At 38.1% G+C, this 17,528-nt stretch overlaps 1 protein-coding gene across 2 annotated transcripts in view; it reads right to left on the bottom strand.

Moving 5' to 3' along the window:
• The window catches only part of Ift74 (intraflagellar transport 74), a 102,164-nt gene that overhangs the window by 74,737 nt on the left and 9,899 nt on the right, over window positions 1–17,528 (bottom strand). For both annotated transcript variants that reach the window (XM_029561538.1, XM_008828956.2), the window contains one exon: window positions 171–306. In XM_029561538.1, coding sequence (XP_029417398.1) covers window positions 171–306 — 136 coding nt within the window. The remainder of the gene's footprint in view (window positions 1–170; window positions 307–17,528) is intronic.

Here is a 17,528-nt window from a genome sequence, read left to right as displayed (position 1 = left end):
ATCATATATATATAACTTCCTGTTCACAATGTATTTTCATTCATTCTGTTATTACTGTACAACAATTTTATAAGTCAAAGAATAAGAGCTACATGCTATATATCTCACTTATTAATAAGGTGGTATAATAGTTTTTGTATGAAACATACTCATCTTTATAAAACAGATACCTTTCATCCCAGTTTTCATTCCACTCAAGCCTTGCTGGGTTACAGGACGATCAGCAACTTTGATCTGAGATGACAAAACTCCACCAGTCCCTACAAGGCTACCACGAGAACCTGGTCTTGCTGTTGCTGGTGGCATCTAAATGACAAGAGTTCACTCTTATTAAACAAGGGAGGGAAAGATCTCTCCTAGTATAAGATTATAAAGAGAGCTTTTCTTTTTTTAATTTTTTTTACTTTTTATTTTCTGTGTATGTGTGTATTGCCTGCATGTAGGTAAGTGCACCCATGTCGTGCAATGCCCACAGAGGACAGAAGAGGCTGTTGGATCCCCTGGGAATGGAGTTACGGACAGTTGTTAGCTGCCATGTGGGTTTTGGGATTCGAACCTGGGTCTTCTGCAAGAACAGTCAGTGTTCTTAACCACTGAGCCATCTCTCCAGCCCCAAACAGAACTTTTCTAAAAACTGAAACTCTACACAATTTATAAAATACAAAGGTCAAAGTCAGCTTGACCTAAAAAAGCCAGACACTATTTCAGAAAAAAAAAAAAAAAAAAAAAAAAGTAGTAGAGTCGGGCTGGCCAAATGGTTCAGCAGGTAAGAGCCCTTGCTGCCAAGTCTTGTCATCTGAGTTCAATCCCAGTGACCCACAAGGTAGGAGAGAAGACTCACACAGGGTTTCTACAGACATCCTCAGGAGCACCATGGCATATGGTTCCTTCCCCAAGATAAGTAAATAAATGTAAAGAAATAACGTTAGTATCACTGTTTCTACATAATGATATTATGGTTGATTTTCTCCTCTATATATAGAATTTGGTGTTTTAAGCATTATTATAATGAACATATGTTTCCTTTAAAATTAGGGAAAAAGGGGGCTGTAGAGATAGCTCAGCAGTTAAGAGCGCTGGTTGTTGTTGCAGAAGACCTGAGTTGGAATCCCAGCACCCACACAGCAGCTAATAACTCTGCGTGACTCAGAAAGCAACACCATCTGTCCTCCACGGGCATTGCATGATACAGGTGCACTTACATACATGCAGATATTAACACTTATACACATAAAATAAAAATAAATATGTAAAATTTTTAAATTAGAAAAAGTTTATTTTGAAAAAAAAAAAAAAAGGACACTTTTGAGCCAGGTGCGGTGGTGCACACCTTTAGTCCCAGCACTCAAGAGAAGGTGGAGCTTTACAAGTTCAAGGCCAACCTGGTTTACATAGTGAGTTCCAGGTGGAACTACAGGGAGAACCTGTCTCAAAACAGACCAAAAAAAAAAGGGACCCTTCTATCACAAAATGCCTGCGTGAGCACTAAAGTGTTACTTCATTCAATAAGATTCCTATTGTTACTCATGATTCTTTACTTTAGGTCTTCAAAATCCAATATAATCCTACATACCTTGAGGAGAGGACAGGACTCTCTTCTTGTGAATTATAAAACATATATGGGCAAGGGAGGTTATGAAATACAAATTTTCCAAAATATCTCATCTTCTATCTTCTTATATATTTTTTGATCCTCCTCTCTACTAAAGTATATTACCAGATTAAATACAGGGTCAAAATTTTAGATTGTTAAACTACTGCCAACCATTTGATTGTTTTGTTTGTTTTAATTATTTATTTAATAACCACATAATTAGAAGAAGCATTTCATTACAACAGCATTGACAAATTCAATAACAATTTCCAGAGCTAAGATACATCTCTTTCAAAATTGGCTATAAATTTTTAGGTTTACAGTTGAATTAATAGTTATACATTATTGAACTCAGTATAAACCCTGTAAGATATAAAAGTGAATTAGTTTTTACCCTTTAAAGATCTCCATTTCATTTTAAAATACACTGTTTCCTACATTATTTCACTGACTCCTTTTTTTAATTATTTAACTAATAACCACATAATTAGAAGAAGCATTACAACAGCATTGACATATTCAATAACAATTTCCAGAGCTAAGATGTATCTCCTTCAAAATTGGCTGTAAATCTTTATGTTTACAGTTGAATTAATACAGTTATACAATACTGTACTCAGTAAAAACCCGATAAGACATAAAATTAAATGGTTTAAAACTTTAAAAAAGATCTCCATTTTATTATTAAAATACAGTTTCATACAGAAAAATTCATTTTTAATGCAATTAACACTAAGATGTTCGCACATGCATTTCTAAGCTCTATATATCTGATTATTACTAGTCACAGTCTGAGCATCTTGGCATCTGAGCGTGAATATGAAGTCATCAGGTAGATTTGAATGGTAACGTTTTTCACATCTACTAATTATTAAGGAGCAAATTTTTATGCTTTGAACAATTATTTTTTTCTATATTTTATTTTTTTAATTTAATAAATACATGAATAGAAGCATTTCATTACAGCTTTAACATATTCAGTAACACATTTCATAGCAAGGAAACATCTCTATCAAAGGTGGTGATAAATTTTTAGGTTCACAGTTGAATTAACAAAGTCAAACAATATTTCACTCAATGCAAACCCTATAAGACAAAAAACTGAATGAGTTTTTATCCTTTAAAGATCTTCATTTCATTTTAAGATATGCTGTTTCCTACATTTTTAATGCTACTAACATATGTTTACACATGTGTCTTTAATCTCTATGTATCTGATTATACCTAGTCAGTCAGTTACACTCGGATCCTTAGTGCCTGAGTATGAATGTAAAGTCATCAGGTAGATGCAACTGGTAATGTTTATCACCTCTACTATTTAACATGAAGTAATTTTTTTAATTTTTAATAACTACATGATTAGAAGAAGCATTTCATTACAGCTTTAACATATTCAGTAACACATTCCAGAGCAAGAGTACATCTCTTTCACAAGAGGCTCTAAGTTTCTAGGTTCACAGCTGAATTAATAGTTATACAATATTGAACTCAGTATAAGCTCTGTGAGACATAAAATAGAATGAGTTTTTAACCTTTAAAAAAGATCCCCATTTCATTTTATAATATATTGTTCCTTGCAGAAAGACTCATTGTTTTTGCTACTAATACTGAGATGTTGGTGCATGCATCTCTAATGTGTATGTATCTGATTAGTACTAATCATAATCGGTTGCACTTGGATCCTTGGTGCCTGTGTATGTCTATAAAGTCATCAGGTAGATTTCAATGGTAATGTTTATCACCTTTACTAATTAACATGACGTAAATTTCCGTGCATCTTCCTCAAATATAATACATTTTTAAAATATGTTGATTTTGTGTGTGTGTATCACACAGAATATCCCAAACCATCTTATTCAACTATATACCCACTTCACAGATGGCACCCTCCCATAACCTCCCACCCCCCACTAGAACCCTTATACTCTGTTATCACTTCTACTGACTGCTGTGTTGTTGACACCCCCAGCCATTCCCCACTACTTGTCCATCTGGTGAATCTAGTCACCCTATCTAGAGCTCTTTGATTTAGGAAGGTCAGCTGTTCCTCATCTAGCAGCAATGAGTTGTCAATATTCCTTTAGATAAGATTGAGCAATGCTGTTCAGTTCCCCAGTTCTATGCTGGGTTACTATCTGGGAATCCCTTTAGCTACCCTGGCCAACAACTCGAAAGAAGGCATCTCCTATCTGGCATTGCTGCTTGTTATGTAGCCTTTAGCTATACATACGGACTCTTAAGAAATTATATTGGCCCCTTTTCCTTTAATCTTTGGTTATACTTTCCTTTTGGCTGTTTAAGGCCATACAGTTAGTCCAGATAAACCAATTTATTTTTACTCTTAAGGTCGTTTGAGGGTCTGTTCCTCAGGGGTCACATGGGCTTGTGAGGAACCCCTGGCTCCTTTCTTTTACCAATTCCACCTGTGTGAAGAAAAGTCAAAGGTCCTGCTCGACCATGGCTGCCTTTGCATGGAGGAACAGAGGAAATGATTCCTCTAAGTTGACCCTCCTCTTTGTAGACTGGACACAGGTTCAAGTCTACCCCGTGGTGTCTCCTCGGCCTCCTTGATCAAGAGACAGGTGACCCACCAAAATTACAGGACATTTTGAGAGATGCTCATAGTCCCCTGGAACTAATCGTCCTAGGAGGGCAAGGAGAAAAAAACTGTCCTTTATGTCCCTCTGACCAAATTATTATAGGCTTCAAAGTATGTCTGTTAAACATCCAAGATTAGTTCAACCAGTCTGGTACTTTTAATTACTGTGTGTCACAGATAAATCTTGGGCAAAGACCAATTATTCGCATATAAACCATACATAGACGTATTTCTTGATCCACTATGTATAATTTGTCATTAGGTTGTTGGAGTAATATGGTAACCTCTGGTTTTTAAAGCTAGCTAGTCATTATTTATCTCTCATACTGTCTCACCCCTCCATCATGGTTTCTGGAATTAAGGTGCCCCCATTTCCCCCCTTTCTCCCTTAATAATAACCTTCTCCTACGGTCCTACCACTCTTGAGCTCCTTCTTTCCCTTTATCCCCTAGCTTCCTTATATACCCTTCCCCCCCACCGGCTTAAACTAACCCTATTTTTATAAATGAACCACATTTTCATTATCCACTCGTAAACTGAGGGACACTCAGGTTGCTTCCATCTCTTAGCTATTGTGAAAAGAGCAGCAACAAACATGGATGTACAAGTGTCTCTGCAACAGGATGAGTTCTTAGGATGAGTTCAATAGGATATGCCAAGGAGTGGCATAAATGGGATAATTTGGTAGGTTCATTTGTAGTTTTTTAAGAGTTCTCCACACTGCTTTCCATAGGGGTTGAACAAGTTTGCAGCCCCAACAGCAGTGGATGAGTGTTCCCCTTTCCCCACATCTTCTCCAACATTTGGTATCATTTGTTCTCTTGATCTTAGCCAGTCTGACTGGGGTAAGAAGAAATTTTAAAGTGGTTTTAATTCGCATTTCCCTACTTCTTAGTGATGAACATCTTTTAGGATGCTTCATAGCCATTTTTACTTCTTCTTTTGAGAACTCTCTGTTCACCTCCTTAGCTCATCTTTTAATTGAGTTACTTCCTGAGTCTGTTTCTTTAATTCATTATATATTCTGGATATTAAACCTCTGTCAGATGTATCACTGGTGAAGATTTTGTCCTATTCTGCGGGTTTTCTGTTCCCTTCCCTGGTTGCCTCCTTTGATGTAAAGAAGCATTTTAGTTTAACAACGTCCCATTTGTTGATTGTTGCCCTTGTTTCCTGAGCAATTGATGTCTGCTTTAGAAAATCCTTTCCTACACCTATATCTTGTGCGGTTTTGCCAATGTTTTCTTCCAACAGTTTCAGAGATTCAGAGTTTACATTGAGGTCTTTGATCCATTTGGAATTGACTGTTGTGCAAGGTGAAATACAGGGTTTTAGCTTCATTCTTCTACAGGTGGAGATCCAGTTTTGCCAGCACCATTGCTGAACATGCTGTTTTTCCTCCAGTGAAAATTCTTGGTCCCTTTGTCAAATATCAGGTGGCTGAAATTGCATTTACTCATATTTGGGCCTTCAATTTTATTCCATTGGTCTATGGGTCTATTTTTGTGCCAGTACGATGTTGTTTTTATAACTCTGTAATACAGATTAAAATCTGGTATAGTAATCCCCCCAGCATTGCTCTTAGTGCTGAGGGTTGTTTTGGCTATCCGAGGTCTTTTGTGCTTCCATATGAATCTTAGGGTGGTTATTTCCAATTCTGTGAAAAATATCATGGGGATTTTGATCGGCATTGCATTGAATCTATAAATGGCTTTGGTAGGATGGTCATTTTCACAATATAAATTGTTCGAATCCATGAGCATGGGAGGTTCTTACATCTTCTGATGTCTTCCTCAATCTGTTTTGTTAAATGTTTAAATTTTTCATTGTAGAGGTCTTTAATGTTTTTGGTCAGGGTAATTCCTAGATTTTTTTTTTTTTTTTTTTGCAACTAGTGTGAAGGGGAGTGTTTCCATGTGCTCTTTCTCTGCTTGCTAGTTATTGCTATATACAAAGGCTTTGGAGGTTAATTTAGTAACCTGCCACTTTACTGAACTTGTTAATAATTTCTAGGAGTTTTCTGGTGGAATTTTTGGCCTCTCTGAGATATAACATCATATCATCTCCAAAAAGGGATAATTTGATCAGTTCTTTTCCAATTATTCCTCTAATTTCCTACTTTTTTCTTATTGCTCCTGATTTCAATGGGAATGCTTCCAGTTTTTCTCCATTTAGAATGATGTTGGTTGTGGTTTTGTTATATATGTCTTTAATTATGTTGAGGTATGTTCCCTCCAGTCCAATTCCCTCTAGCACTTTGAACATAAATGCATGTTGAATTTTGTCAAAGGCCTTCTCTGTATCTATTGAGATGACCATGTGGTTCTTACTTTGAGCCCATTTATATGATTTATGACGTTTACTGATTTACGTATATTGAACCATCTCTGGATCTCTGGGATGAGGCCGACTTGATCATGGTGGATGATCTTTTTATGTGTGTCTGTATGTAGTTTGCAAGTATCTTGTTGAAAATTTTTTCATCTATGTTCATTAAGGATATAGGTCTACAGTTTTCTTTTTTGGTTCTATCTTTACCTGGCTTTGGTATTAGAGTGATTCTGGATTTATAGACAGAATTGGAAGTTCTCCCTCCATTTCTATCTTTTTGAATAAATTAAGTAGTACTGGCTGTAGATCTTCTTTAAATGTCTGGTAGAATTCTGCTGTAAATCCATCTGATCCTGGGCTTTTTTTTAGATGGGAAGATTTGTATTACTCTTTCAATTTCTTTTTTTTGTGTGTTATGGGTCTGTTTAAGCTGTTAAATCTCTTCTTAGTTTAGTTTAGGTGGTTCCCATGCCTTTAGATATCCGTCCATTTATTTAAGGTTTTCAAATTTCATAGCATATACCATTTTAAAGTATTCCCTTATATGTTCTGTATCTTTCTGGTGTCTGTTGTGATGTTTCCCCTTTCATCTCTGATTTTGTTGATTTGGAGGTGCTCTTTCTTTCTTATACTGAACTGGGCTAGCAGTCTTTCAATTCTATTTAATCTTTTCAAAGAACCAGCTCTTGGATTCGTTGATTTTTGTAGTTTTGTTTGGATTTCATTAATTTCTGCCCTGATTTTTGTTATTTTTTCTTGTCTGTGGGGTTTGGGTTTCATTTGTTGTTGCTTTTCAAGTGTCTTGAGTTACAATGTTAAGTCATTTATTTGTGTTCTTTCTGATTTTTTGAAGGCACTTAAAGCTATAAACTTCCATCTAAGGACAGCTTTCAACCTGTCCCAAAGGTTTTGTTGGTTTGTACTGTCCTTTTCATTTAGTTCCAGGAATACTTTTATTTCTTAATTTGTTTTGACCCATTCATCATTTAGGAGTGTGTTGTTTAATCTCCATGTGTTCATGTGGTGATTAGGGATTCTTCTGGTGTTGATTGTAAGCTTTATTGCATTGTGGTCTGAGAATGCATGGAATTATTTCAATCTTTCTGTATTAGTTGAGGTTTGTTTTGTGTCCCAATATATGGTCGGTTTGGAGAAGGTTCCATGTGGGGCTGAGTAGAAAGTATGTCCTTTGGTGCTTGGGTGGGATACTCGATAGATGTCTATTAAGTCCATTTGATATATGGTATTGTTTAATTCAAATGTCTCTCTGTTAACTCTCTGCCCTGTTGACCTAACAAATGGAGACAGTGGGGTATTGAAGTCCCCTGCTATTAATGAGTTAGGATTAATCTGGGTCTTAAAGTCCTGTAGTATTGTTTTTATGGAGATGGGTGCACCTGACTTTGGAGAATATATGTTCATGATATCTTCTTGATTTATTGTTGCTTTGATCAGATGAAGTGGCCCTCTTTATTTCTTCTGATTACTTTTAAAGCCTATTTTGTCAGATATTAGAATTGCTACGCCTGCTTTTTTCTTAGTGCAATTTGTTTGGTATACTTTTTTCCATCCTTTCACTTTAAGACAGTCTGTCCTTGAAAGTGAGATGAGTTTCTTACAGACAACAAAATTATGGGGTTTGTTTCTTAATACATTCACCTAGTCTGTGTCTTTTGACAGGGGAGTTCAGTCTGTTAATATTTAAAGTTATTAATTAAACATGAGTATTGAATCCTGTCATTTTTGTTTCTGTTTACATTCTTGATAGAGCTGTACATTTCCACAGTTATACCTTCATTGAATTTCTTTCCACAACCCCTTGGGTATAGTCATTCCTTTCTTCAGCTCTTTGTATTGCTTCCAGAACTCTCTCTGAAAGGCTGATTTTGTGGACATAAATTCTTTCAGCCTATTGTGCTGGATAGCTTTAGTATCAACTTGGCACACCTGGGTTGAGGGAGCCTCAATTGGGAATTGCCTTCAATGGACTGGCCTGTGGCTGTGTCCATGGGGCACCTTCTTGATTATTGAGTGATGTGGGAGGGCCCAGCCTACTGTGGGTGGTGCCACCCCTGGGCAGGTGGGCCTGTGTTGCATAAGAAAGCAGGCTGAGCAGGGGCCACGGGAGCAAGCCAGTAAGCAGAGCTCCTCCATGGCCTGTGCTCCAGCTCTTGCTTCCAAGATCCTACCGAGTTCCTACCTTGTGCTCCCTGATGAACTGTAACATGAGTAAACAATTTCTTCCCCAAGTTGGTGTTAGTCAGAGTATTTTGTCACAGCAATGAAGAAACAACCCAGAATACCTATTGATGTCATGGAAGATTTTTCTTTCCCCTTCAACTATAATAGACATTTTGGCTGGGTATAGTAATCTGGGTTGGCATCTGTGGTCATTTAAAACTGGGAATACTATGGTCCAGGCTGTTCCGGCTTTCATAGTTTGCATTGAAAAGTCAGCTGTAATCCTAATGAGTTTTCCTTTATATGTGACTTGTTTCTCTTTTGCAGCTTTCAGAACTGTCTCTTTGTTTTCTACATGTAGTGTTTTTACTATGATGTGCTGTGAAAAGTTTCTTTTCTGGTCCTGTGTTGTGGAAAATCTGGTGATTTTGCCTTTTGCCTTACATACCTATCATGCTGGAATGCAGTGCTTCCTGTTTCTTATCAGAGAGAAAACTATTTAAGTCACATGGTTTCCAGGAATCCGAAACTTAGAGAAATTGAAACTTATCATGCTAATAGGACATCTGGCCCACTAGATTGTAATAGGATTTTAGTCTGCCGTGCTAATAAGGGATCCCATATACTGTGTTATGATTGGACTATTATCCCTATATAAGCCTGTACTTTCCTGCAATAAAGCAGATCTATATCACTGAAACTGGTCTCCTGCGTCTGAATGTGGTGACGCTGGCGCAGACTCCTCACCAGCCCTGGGGTCCAGACCGGACGACTGATCAGAGGAACTGAGAGAGCAGGAGAGCGACCAGAGCCAGAGGACAGCAGCCACAGCGGGAACCACAGTCCTGTCTGCCTGGTGTTCTATATGCTTCTTGTATTTGTATGGGCATGTCTTTCTTTAATTTGGGGAAATTTTCTTCCACGATTCTGTTGAAGATCTGGTCCATGGCATTATCCTGGGTTTCTTCTCCCTCCTGTATGCCTATGACTTGTAAGTTTGGTTTTTTATGGTGTCACACAATTCCTGCATAGTCCATTCTTGTGATTTCTTAAATTTTTCATAGTCTCTGCTTGTGTGGTCTAGTTCGTCCACTTTATCTGCCAGTCTTGATACTCTGTTTTCCATTTCGTTCATCCTATTGGTGAGGCTCTCTCCTGTCATTTCTAATTGGCTTACTGAGTGTTTCACTTCCTTCTTCATTTCAGCCTGAGTGTTCTTCAATATTTCTAACTCTTTTCTGAATTCATTCAGAAGTTTATGCCTATCTTCCTTGAGATCTTTGATTTGTGTGTTCTTTAAATTCACTGAATTCTTTTATCATGTTTATAATTGTTCTTTTGAGTTCCATGTCCTGCATTATCTCTACAGGGTTCTCACTGTATTCCTCGAGAGGACTACTGGTATTTGGTGGGGATATGTTATTTTGGTTTTTCATGTTATCGTTATTTCTCTGTGATTTTAACATGTGAATTTCTTTTGTAGTTTCTGATTCTTGTGTGAAACTCAAGTCTTCAAGTTTAGGTCTGCTCTTTTGTACACTTTACGGGTCTTTGTGGTTTGCTTTTTGGGCATGAAAAACTGGTTCCTCTAAGCTTCTGGTTCTCTCTCTTTTGATTTTATATTGGAATAGCAAGATTGCTTTTTTCGTCAGAAGTTCCCACAAAGGCTCAAGTCAGATGAGGATCAGATGCTCTCAGGCTTTCCACTAAGGTCTGGATCCCTCCCTCCAGGAAAGATTTTGGCCTCAGGAATTTGGGGGTTGGACTGGCCTGGAAGCAGGGTCCAGGAAAGATGCTGGTCTAGGGCAGCTGGTTGACATGCCACCCAGAGATGAAAAGGTTGATAGGGGTGGGAAGAGGCCCCAAGGGCTCCTAAGGACTGCACTGGAGGAACTAGGTTGGTCTGGATGCAAAGGATCAGCAAGAGGAAAGGTCAACCCCAGCATCCAGGAAAGAGGCTGGTGGGTTTTGAAGCCCAGGGAAGCAAAGGGAAGTGAGGGCAGGGCCAGGCCCTGAGGGATCCCGGGAGAGAGGCTGGTGGATTGTGCAGACCAGGGAAGCAGAGGGGGGTGAGGGTGGGACCAGGCCCTGAGGGCTCCTGGGGATCCCAGAAGTAACTGGGTTGGTCTGGATGCAAAGGATCAAGAAGTGGTGGTGGTTCCCCCGGTGTCTGGGGCACCAAGACAAGGAATGGGACAGGACACAGGGTAGGAGGAGAGATTGTGGGGGTGAATGAGGCTGGGGGAGTCAAGGCGCCGGGGCAGGGGGCACAATTGGCTTACCCCTGAGAGAGACCTGGAGGGTGTGCAGGCTCAGGGAAGCAGAGGGAGATGTTTCCTACATTTTTAATTATACTAACACTTAAATGTTTGCACATGTGTCTTTAATTTCTATGAATCTGATTACTAGTCACAGTCAGTTACACTCAGATCCTTAGTACCTGAGTATGGATATAAAGTCATCAGGTAGATTTCACTGGTAATGTTTATCACCTCTACTATTTAACATGAAGTAGATTTTTATGCTTCCTCCTCAAATATCTTTTAATTTGATTTTTCTGTGTGTATATCGTACAGACTACCCCACACATCTTATTCATCTATACAGCCACTTCCCAAATGGCACCCTTCCATAGCCTCCCACACACACATACTGGAGCCCATACATTGTCATCCCTGTTACTGTCCACTGTGTTTTCGACACCCCCAGCCATTCGCCAGTGTTTGTCCATTTGCTGAATCTAGTCATCCTGTCTACAGATCCTTGTTTTAGGAAGATTAGCTGTTCCTCATCAAACAGCAATCGGTTGTCAATATTCCTTTAGATAAGACTGAGGTCTGCTGTTCACTTTCCGAGTTCTATGCTGGGTTACTGTCTGGGGTTCCCTTGTGCCAAGATGGCCAATAACTCAAAGGAAGGTATCTCCTGAAGGTATCTCCTGTCTGGCACTGTTTCTTGTTATATAACCTTTAGCTATACATATACACTCTTAAAAATTATACTGACCCCATTAAATTTTTGGTTATACTTTCCTTTTGGGTGTTTAAGACCCTACAGTTGGCCCAGATAAAAGAATTGTTACTCTTAAGTTCGTTTGAGGATCTATTCCTCAGGGGTCACATGGGCTTGGGAGGAGACCCTGGCTCCTTTCTTTTACCAGCTCTGTCTATGTGACAATAAGTCAAAGGTCCTACTCGACCAGGGCTGGCTTCACTTGGAAGCACGGAGGAAACGTTTCCTCAGTGTTGACACTGGCTCTTTGTAGACTGGAAACTTGTTCAGGTCCAACTGGTGGGATCTCCACAGCCTCCTTACTCAAGAGGACATGTGACTCACCACAGTTACAGGACATTTTGAGAGATGCTCATAGTCCACTGGAACTTAGTCAACCCACGAGGGGAAAGAGCAAAAACTGTCCTTTATGTCCCCCTGACCAAATTAGTATATGCCTCAAAGTATGGCTGTTAAACATCCAAGAAGGTTAGTACCATCAGTCTGGTACTTTTAATTACCATATGCATGTGGAGAGAGTCTGGGCAAAGACCAAACGCTCTCAGATACACATTGCCTAGATATATATTACATTCTTTAATCTGGTTGTATGTATAATTTGTCAGTAGGTTGTTGGCTTAATACGGTTCCCTCTGGTTTTCTAGAACTAGCTAGGAATTATTTATCTCTCACATTGTCTAACCCTTCCACCATGGGTTTCCCCATTTAAGGTGCCTATTTTTTCCATTTCTCCATTAATAATATCCTTCTCCTATGGTCCTACCTCTCTTGAGCTCCTTCTTTCCCTTCATCCCCTAGGTTCCTTGTATAACCTTCCCTCCCCTCTCCCCTTAAAATAACCCCATTAATATCTATATCTCCCTTGTTAACACCTGCTTTCTACTGTTCTTCTCTTTCAGATTCTTTCTTTTCCTTTACTTCCCTGGTTCCTCTTCATTATCCTAGTTCCTGTAGTTATGTCTGGATACATATTCACTTATAAGGATTTGGTGCTAGGATACACATGAGGGAAAACATATGTCATCTTTTGTGTTGTTTTTCTGAGTCTGTGTTACTTCACTTAGTATAACAGTTTCTAGTTCCACCCATTTACCTGCAAATTTCATGATTTCATCTTTTTTTAGTGCTGAGTAGAATTCCATGGTATAAATGAAACATTTTCATTATCCACTCATCAACTGAGGGACACTTAGGTTGCTTCCCTCTCTTAGCTACTGTGAAAAGAGCAGCAACAAACATGGATGTACAAGTGTCTCTGCAATAGGATGAGTTCTTTGAGTATATGCCAAGGAGTGGCATAAATAGGTCAAATGGTAGGTTCATTTGTAGTTTTTTAAGAGATCGCCACACTGCTTTCCATAGGGGTTGAACAAGCTTTCAGTCCTACCAGCAGTGGATGAGTGTTCCCCTTTCCCCACATCTTCTCCAACATTTGGTATCATTTGTTCTCTTGATCTTAGCCAGTCTGACTGGGGTAAGATGAAATCTTAAAGTGGTTTTAATTTGCATTTCCCTAATTACTAGTGATGTTGAACACCTTTTAAGATGTTTCTTAGCCATCTTTATTTCTTCTTTTGAGAACTCCCTGTTCAGCTCCTTAGCCCATCTTTTAATTGGGTTACTTCCTTTCTTGACACTTTGTTTTTTGAGTTCATTATATATTCTGGATGTTAAGCCTCTGTCAAACGTGTCACTGGTTAAGATTTTCTCCCATTCGGTTGGTTTTCTCTTCACTTCCTTGGTTGTTTCTTTTGATGTATAGTAGCGTTTTAGTTTAATGAGGTCCCATTTGTTGATTCTTGACCTTGTTTCCTGGGCATCTGATGTCCAGTTTAGAAAATCCCTTTCTATACCTATATCTTGCAGGTTATTACCAATGATTTCTTCTAACAGCTTCAGAGTTTCAGGCTTCACATTGTGGTCTTTGATCCATTTGGAATTGACTTTTGTGCAAAGTGAAAGATAGTGGTTTAGTTTCAGTCTTACAGGTGGAGATCCAGTTTTGCCAGCACCATTTGCTGAACATGCTGTCTTTTCTCCAGTGAATGTTCTTGACTCCTTTGTCAAATATCAGGTCACTGACATTGAATATACTCACATTTGGGTCTTCAATTTTGTTCCATTGATCTATGGGTCATTTTTGTGCCAGTACGATGTTTTTAATGACTATAGCTCTATGATACAGTTTAATATCTGGTATAGTAATTCCCCCAGCATTGCTCTTAGTGCTCGGGATTCCTTTGGCTATCCGAGGTCTTTTGGGCTTCCATATGAATCTTAGAATGGTTTTTTTACAATTCTGTGAAAAATGTCATGGAGATTTTGATTGGCATTGCATTGAATCTATAAATGGCTTTTGGTAGGATGGACATTTTCGCAATATTAATTCTTCCAAGCCATGAGCATGGGCGGTCCTTCCACCTTCTGATGTCTTCCTCAATCTCTTTCTTTAAGGACTTAAAAATTTTTTTGTACAGACCATTAATGTCCTTTGTCAGGTTTATTCCCAGATTTTTTTATTTTTATTTATTTATATTTTTTGCAGCTATTGTGAAGGGGAGTGTTTCCATGTACTCTTTCTCTGATTGCTTGTTATTGGCATATAGAAAGGCTACAGACTATTGTAGATTAATTTTGTAACCTGCAACTTTACTGATGGTCTTAATAATTTCTAGGAGTTTTCTGGTGCAATTTTTGGCATCTCTTAGATATAGTATCATCTGCAAAAAGGGATAATTTGATCTCTTCTTTTCCAATTATAACTCCTTCAATTTCTTTCTCTTGTCTTATTGCTCTTGCAAGAGAGCACTATGTTAAAAAAGAGTGGAGATAGTGGACAGCCTTGTCTGGTACCTGAATTCAATGGGAATGCTTCCAGTTTTCTCCATTTAGGATGATGTTGACTGTGGGTTTGTTATATGTGACATTAATTATGTTGAGATATGTTCCCTCTATTCAAATTCCCTCTAGGACTTTGAACATAAATGCATGTTGGGTTGTGTCAAAGGCCTTCTCTGCATCTATTGACATGACCATGTGGTTCTTGTCTTTGAACCCATTTATATGATTTATGTCATTTATTGACTTACATATAATGAACCATCCCTGCATCTCTGGAATAAAGCCAACTTGATCATGGTGATCTTTTTGATGGGTGTCTGTATGTGGCTTGCAAGTATTTTGTTGAGAATTTTTGCATCTATGTTCACTAAAGATATGGGTCTATAGTTTTCTTTTCTGGTTGTATCATGACCTGGCATGGGTATTAGAGTGATGCTGGCTTCATAGAAGGAATTTGGAAGTTCTCCCTCCATTTCTATCTTTTTGAATAACAAGTAGTATTGGATGTAGATCCTCTTTAATAAAATGTCTAGTAAAATTCTGCTGTAAATCCATCTGGTCCCAGGCTTTTTTTAGTGGGGAGGTTTTGTATTACTGTTTCAATTTCCTTATGTGTTATGGGTCTGTTTAAGCTGTTAATCTTGTCTTCATTTAGCTTGGTTCCCATGCTTTTAGGTACTCATCCATTTCTTTTAGGTTTTCAAATTTAGTAGCATGCAGGTTCTTAAAGTATTCCCTTATAATGTTCTGGATCTCTTTGATGTCTGTTGTGTTGTTTCCCCTTTCATCTCTGATTTTGTTGATTTGGAGGTGCTCTTTCTTTCTTTTGGTTAACTGGGCTAGAGGTCTATCAACTTGTTTATCTTCTCAAAGAACCAGTTCTTGGATTCATTCTTTGTATAGTTTTCTTTGCTTCTATTTCATTAATTTCTCCTCTGATTTTTGTTGTTTCTTCTTGTCTGCTTGTTTGGGTTTCATTTGCTGTTGCTTTTCAAGTGTCTTGAATTGCAATGTTAAGTCATTTATTTGTGATCTTTCCGATTTTTTAATGTAGGCACTTAGAGCTATAAACTTCTAAGGACCGCTTTCAGTGTGTCCCAGAGGTTTTGTTGTGTTGTATTGTCCTTTTTGTTTATTTCCAGGAATACTTTTATTTCTTTTTTAATTTCTCCTTTGACACATTCATTATTCAGGATCACCATGTGCTCATGTGGTTACTGGGGATTCTTCTGGTGTTTATTTCAAGCTTTATTGCATTGTGGTCTGATAGAATGCATGGAATTATTTCAATCTTTTTGTATTTGTTGAGGTTTGTTTTGTGCCCCAGTACATTTTCAATGTTGGAGAAGGTTCCGTGGGGCGCTGAATAGAAAGTATCTTCTTTGGTGCTTGGGTGGAATATTCGGTAGATGTCTGTTAGGTCCATTTGATATACGGTATTGTTTAATTCAGATGTCTCTCTGTTAATTCTCTGAACTGTTGACCTAATGGTGACAATGGGGTATTGAAGTCCTCTACTGTTTATGATTTGGGATGAATCTGGGTCTTAAAGTCCTGTAAGTACTGTTTTTATGAAGTTGGGTGCAGCAGAGTTTGGTGAATATATGTTCATGATCGTAATATCTTCTTGGTTTACTGTTCCTTTGATCAGAATGAAGTGGCCTTTGTCTCTTCTGATTAGTTTTAAAGTCTATTTTATCAGATATTAGAATTGCTATGCCTGCTTTTTTCTTAGTGCCATTTGCTTGGTATATTTTTTCCATCCTTTCACTTTGAGATAGTGTCTGTCCTTGAAAGTGAGATGAGTTTCTTGCAGACAACAAAAAGATGGGTTTTGTTTCTTAATGCATTCAACTAGTCTGTATCTTTTGACTGGGGAGTTCAGTCCAAGTCCATTAATAAAGTTATTAATGAAAGATGTGTATTGAATCCTGTCATTTTTATTTCTATTCATATTCTTGATATAGCTGTGCATTTCGACAGTTACACCTTCACTGAATTTCTTTCTGTCACCCCTTGTGTATAGTCATTCCTTTCTTCAGCTCTTTGTATTGCTTCCAGAACTCTTGAAGGGCTGGTTTTGTGGACATCAAATTCTTTCAGCCCATTTATGTCATGGAAGATTTTTCTTTCCCCTTCAACTATAATAGACATTTTGGTGGGTATAGTAGATCTGGGTTGGCATCTGTGGTCATTTAACACTGGGAATACTTTGATCCAGGCTCTTCTGGCTTTCATAGTTTGCATTGAAAAGTCAGCTGTGATCCTAATGGGTTTTCCTTTATATGTGACTTGTTGTTTCTCTTTTGCAGCTTTCAGAATTTTCTCTTTATTTATGCGTATGTGTGTGTCTGTGTCTGTGTATATATGTCACATATGTGGGGGGTATTTGGGAGGTCAGAAAAGGGCATCAGATCCCATGGACCTAGGAACTCATGGAAGATCATAGAACAAGGCATAGAGAAAATACTAGTGAAAATACTATAGGCAATTGTGAGCCACCCAGCATGGGTACTAGGAACTGAACTTGAGTCCTCTGCAAAAGCAGCAAGAACTCTGAACTGCTGAGCCATCTCTTCAGCTCCTGGAAGGATTTTTTTCTAGTATAACATACACAGAAGCTAAAGAAAGGATCCCTTGTATTCAGTGTCCCTCATAAAAGCAAATACGGTTTTCTCAGAGAATGCTTAATTCAGACATGATATAAGATAGTTGGGCAGAGAAGCTGAAGCTCTTATTCTACATGATATCCCTATCTTCCTTCAGTTCTTTGATTTCTTTTTTTGTGTGTTCTTTAAATTCACTGAATTCTTTTATCATGTTTATAGTTGTTCTTTTGAGTTCCATGTCCTGCATTATCTCTAGGTGGTTCTCACTGTACTCCTCTAGAGGACTATTGGTACTTAGTGGGGATATATTATTTTGGTTTTTCAGTTATTATTTTTCTTTGTGACATTGACGTGAATTTTC

Source organism: Nannospalax galili, unplaced genomic scaffold (assembly GCF_000622305.1).
Source record: "Nannospalax galili isolate Female #2095 unplaced genomic scaffold, S.galili_v1.0 scaffold52, whole genome shotgun sequence".
NCBI lineage: Eukaryota > Metazoa > Chordata > Mammalia > Rodentia > Spalacidae > Nannospalax > Nannospalax galili.
This window is presented reverse-complemented; position numbering and strand designations above follow the sequence as displayed.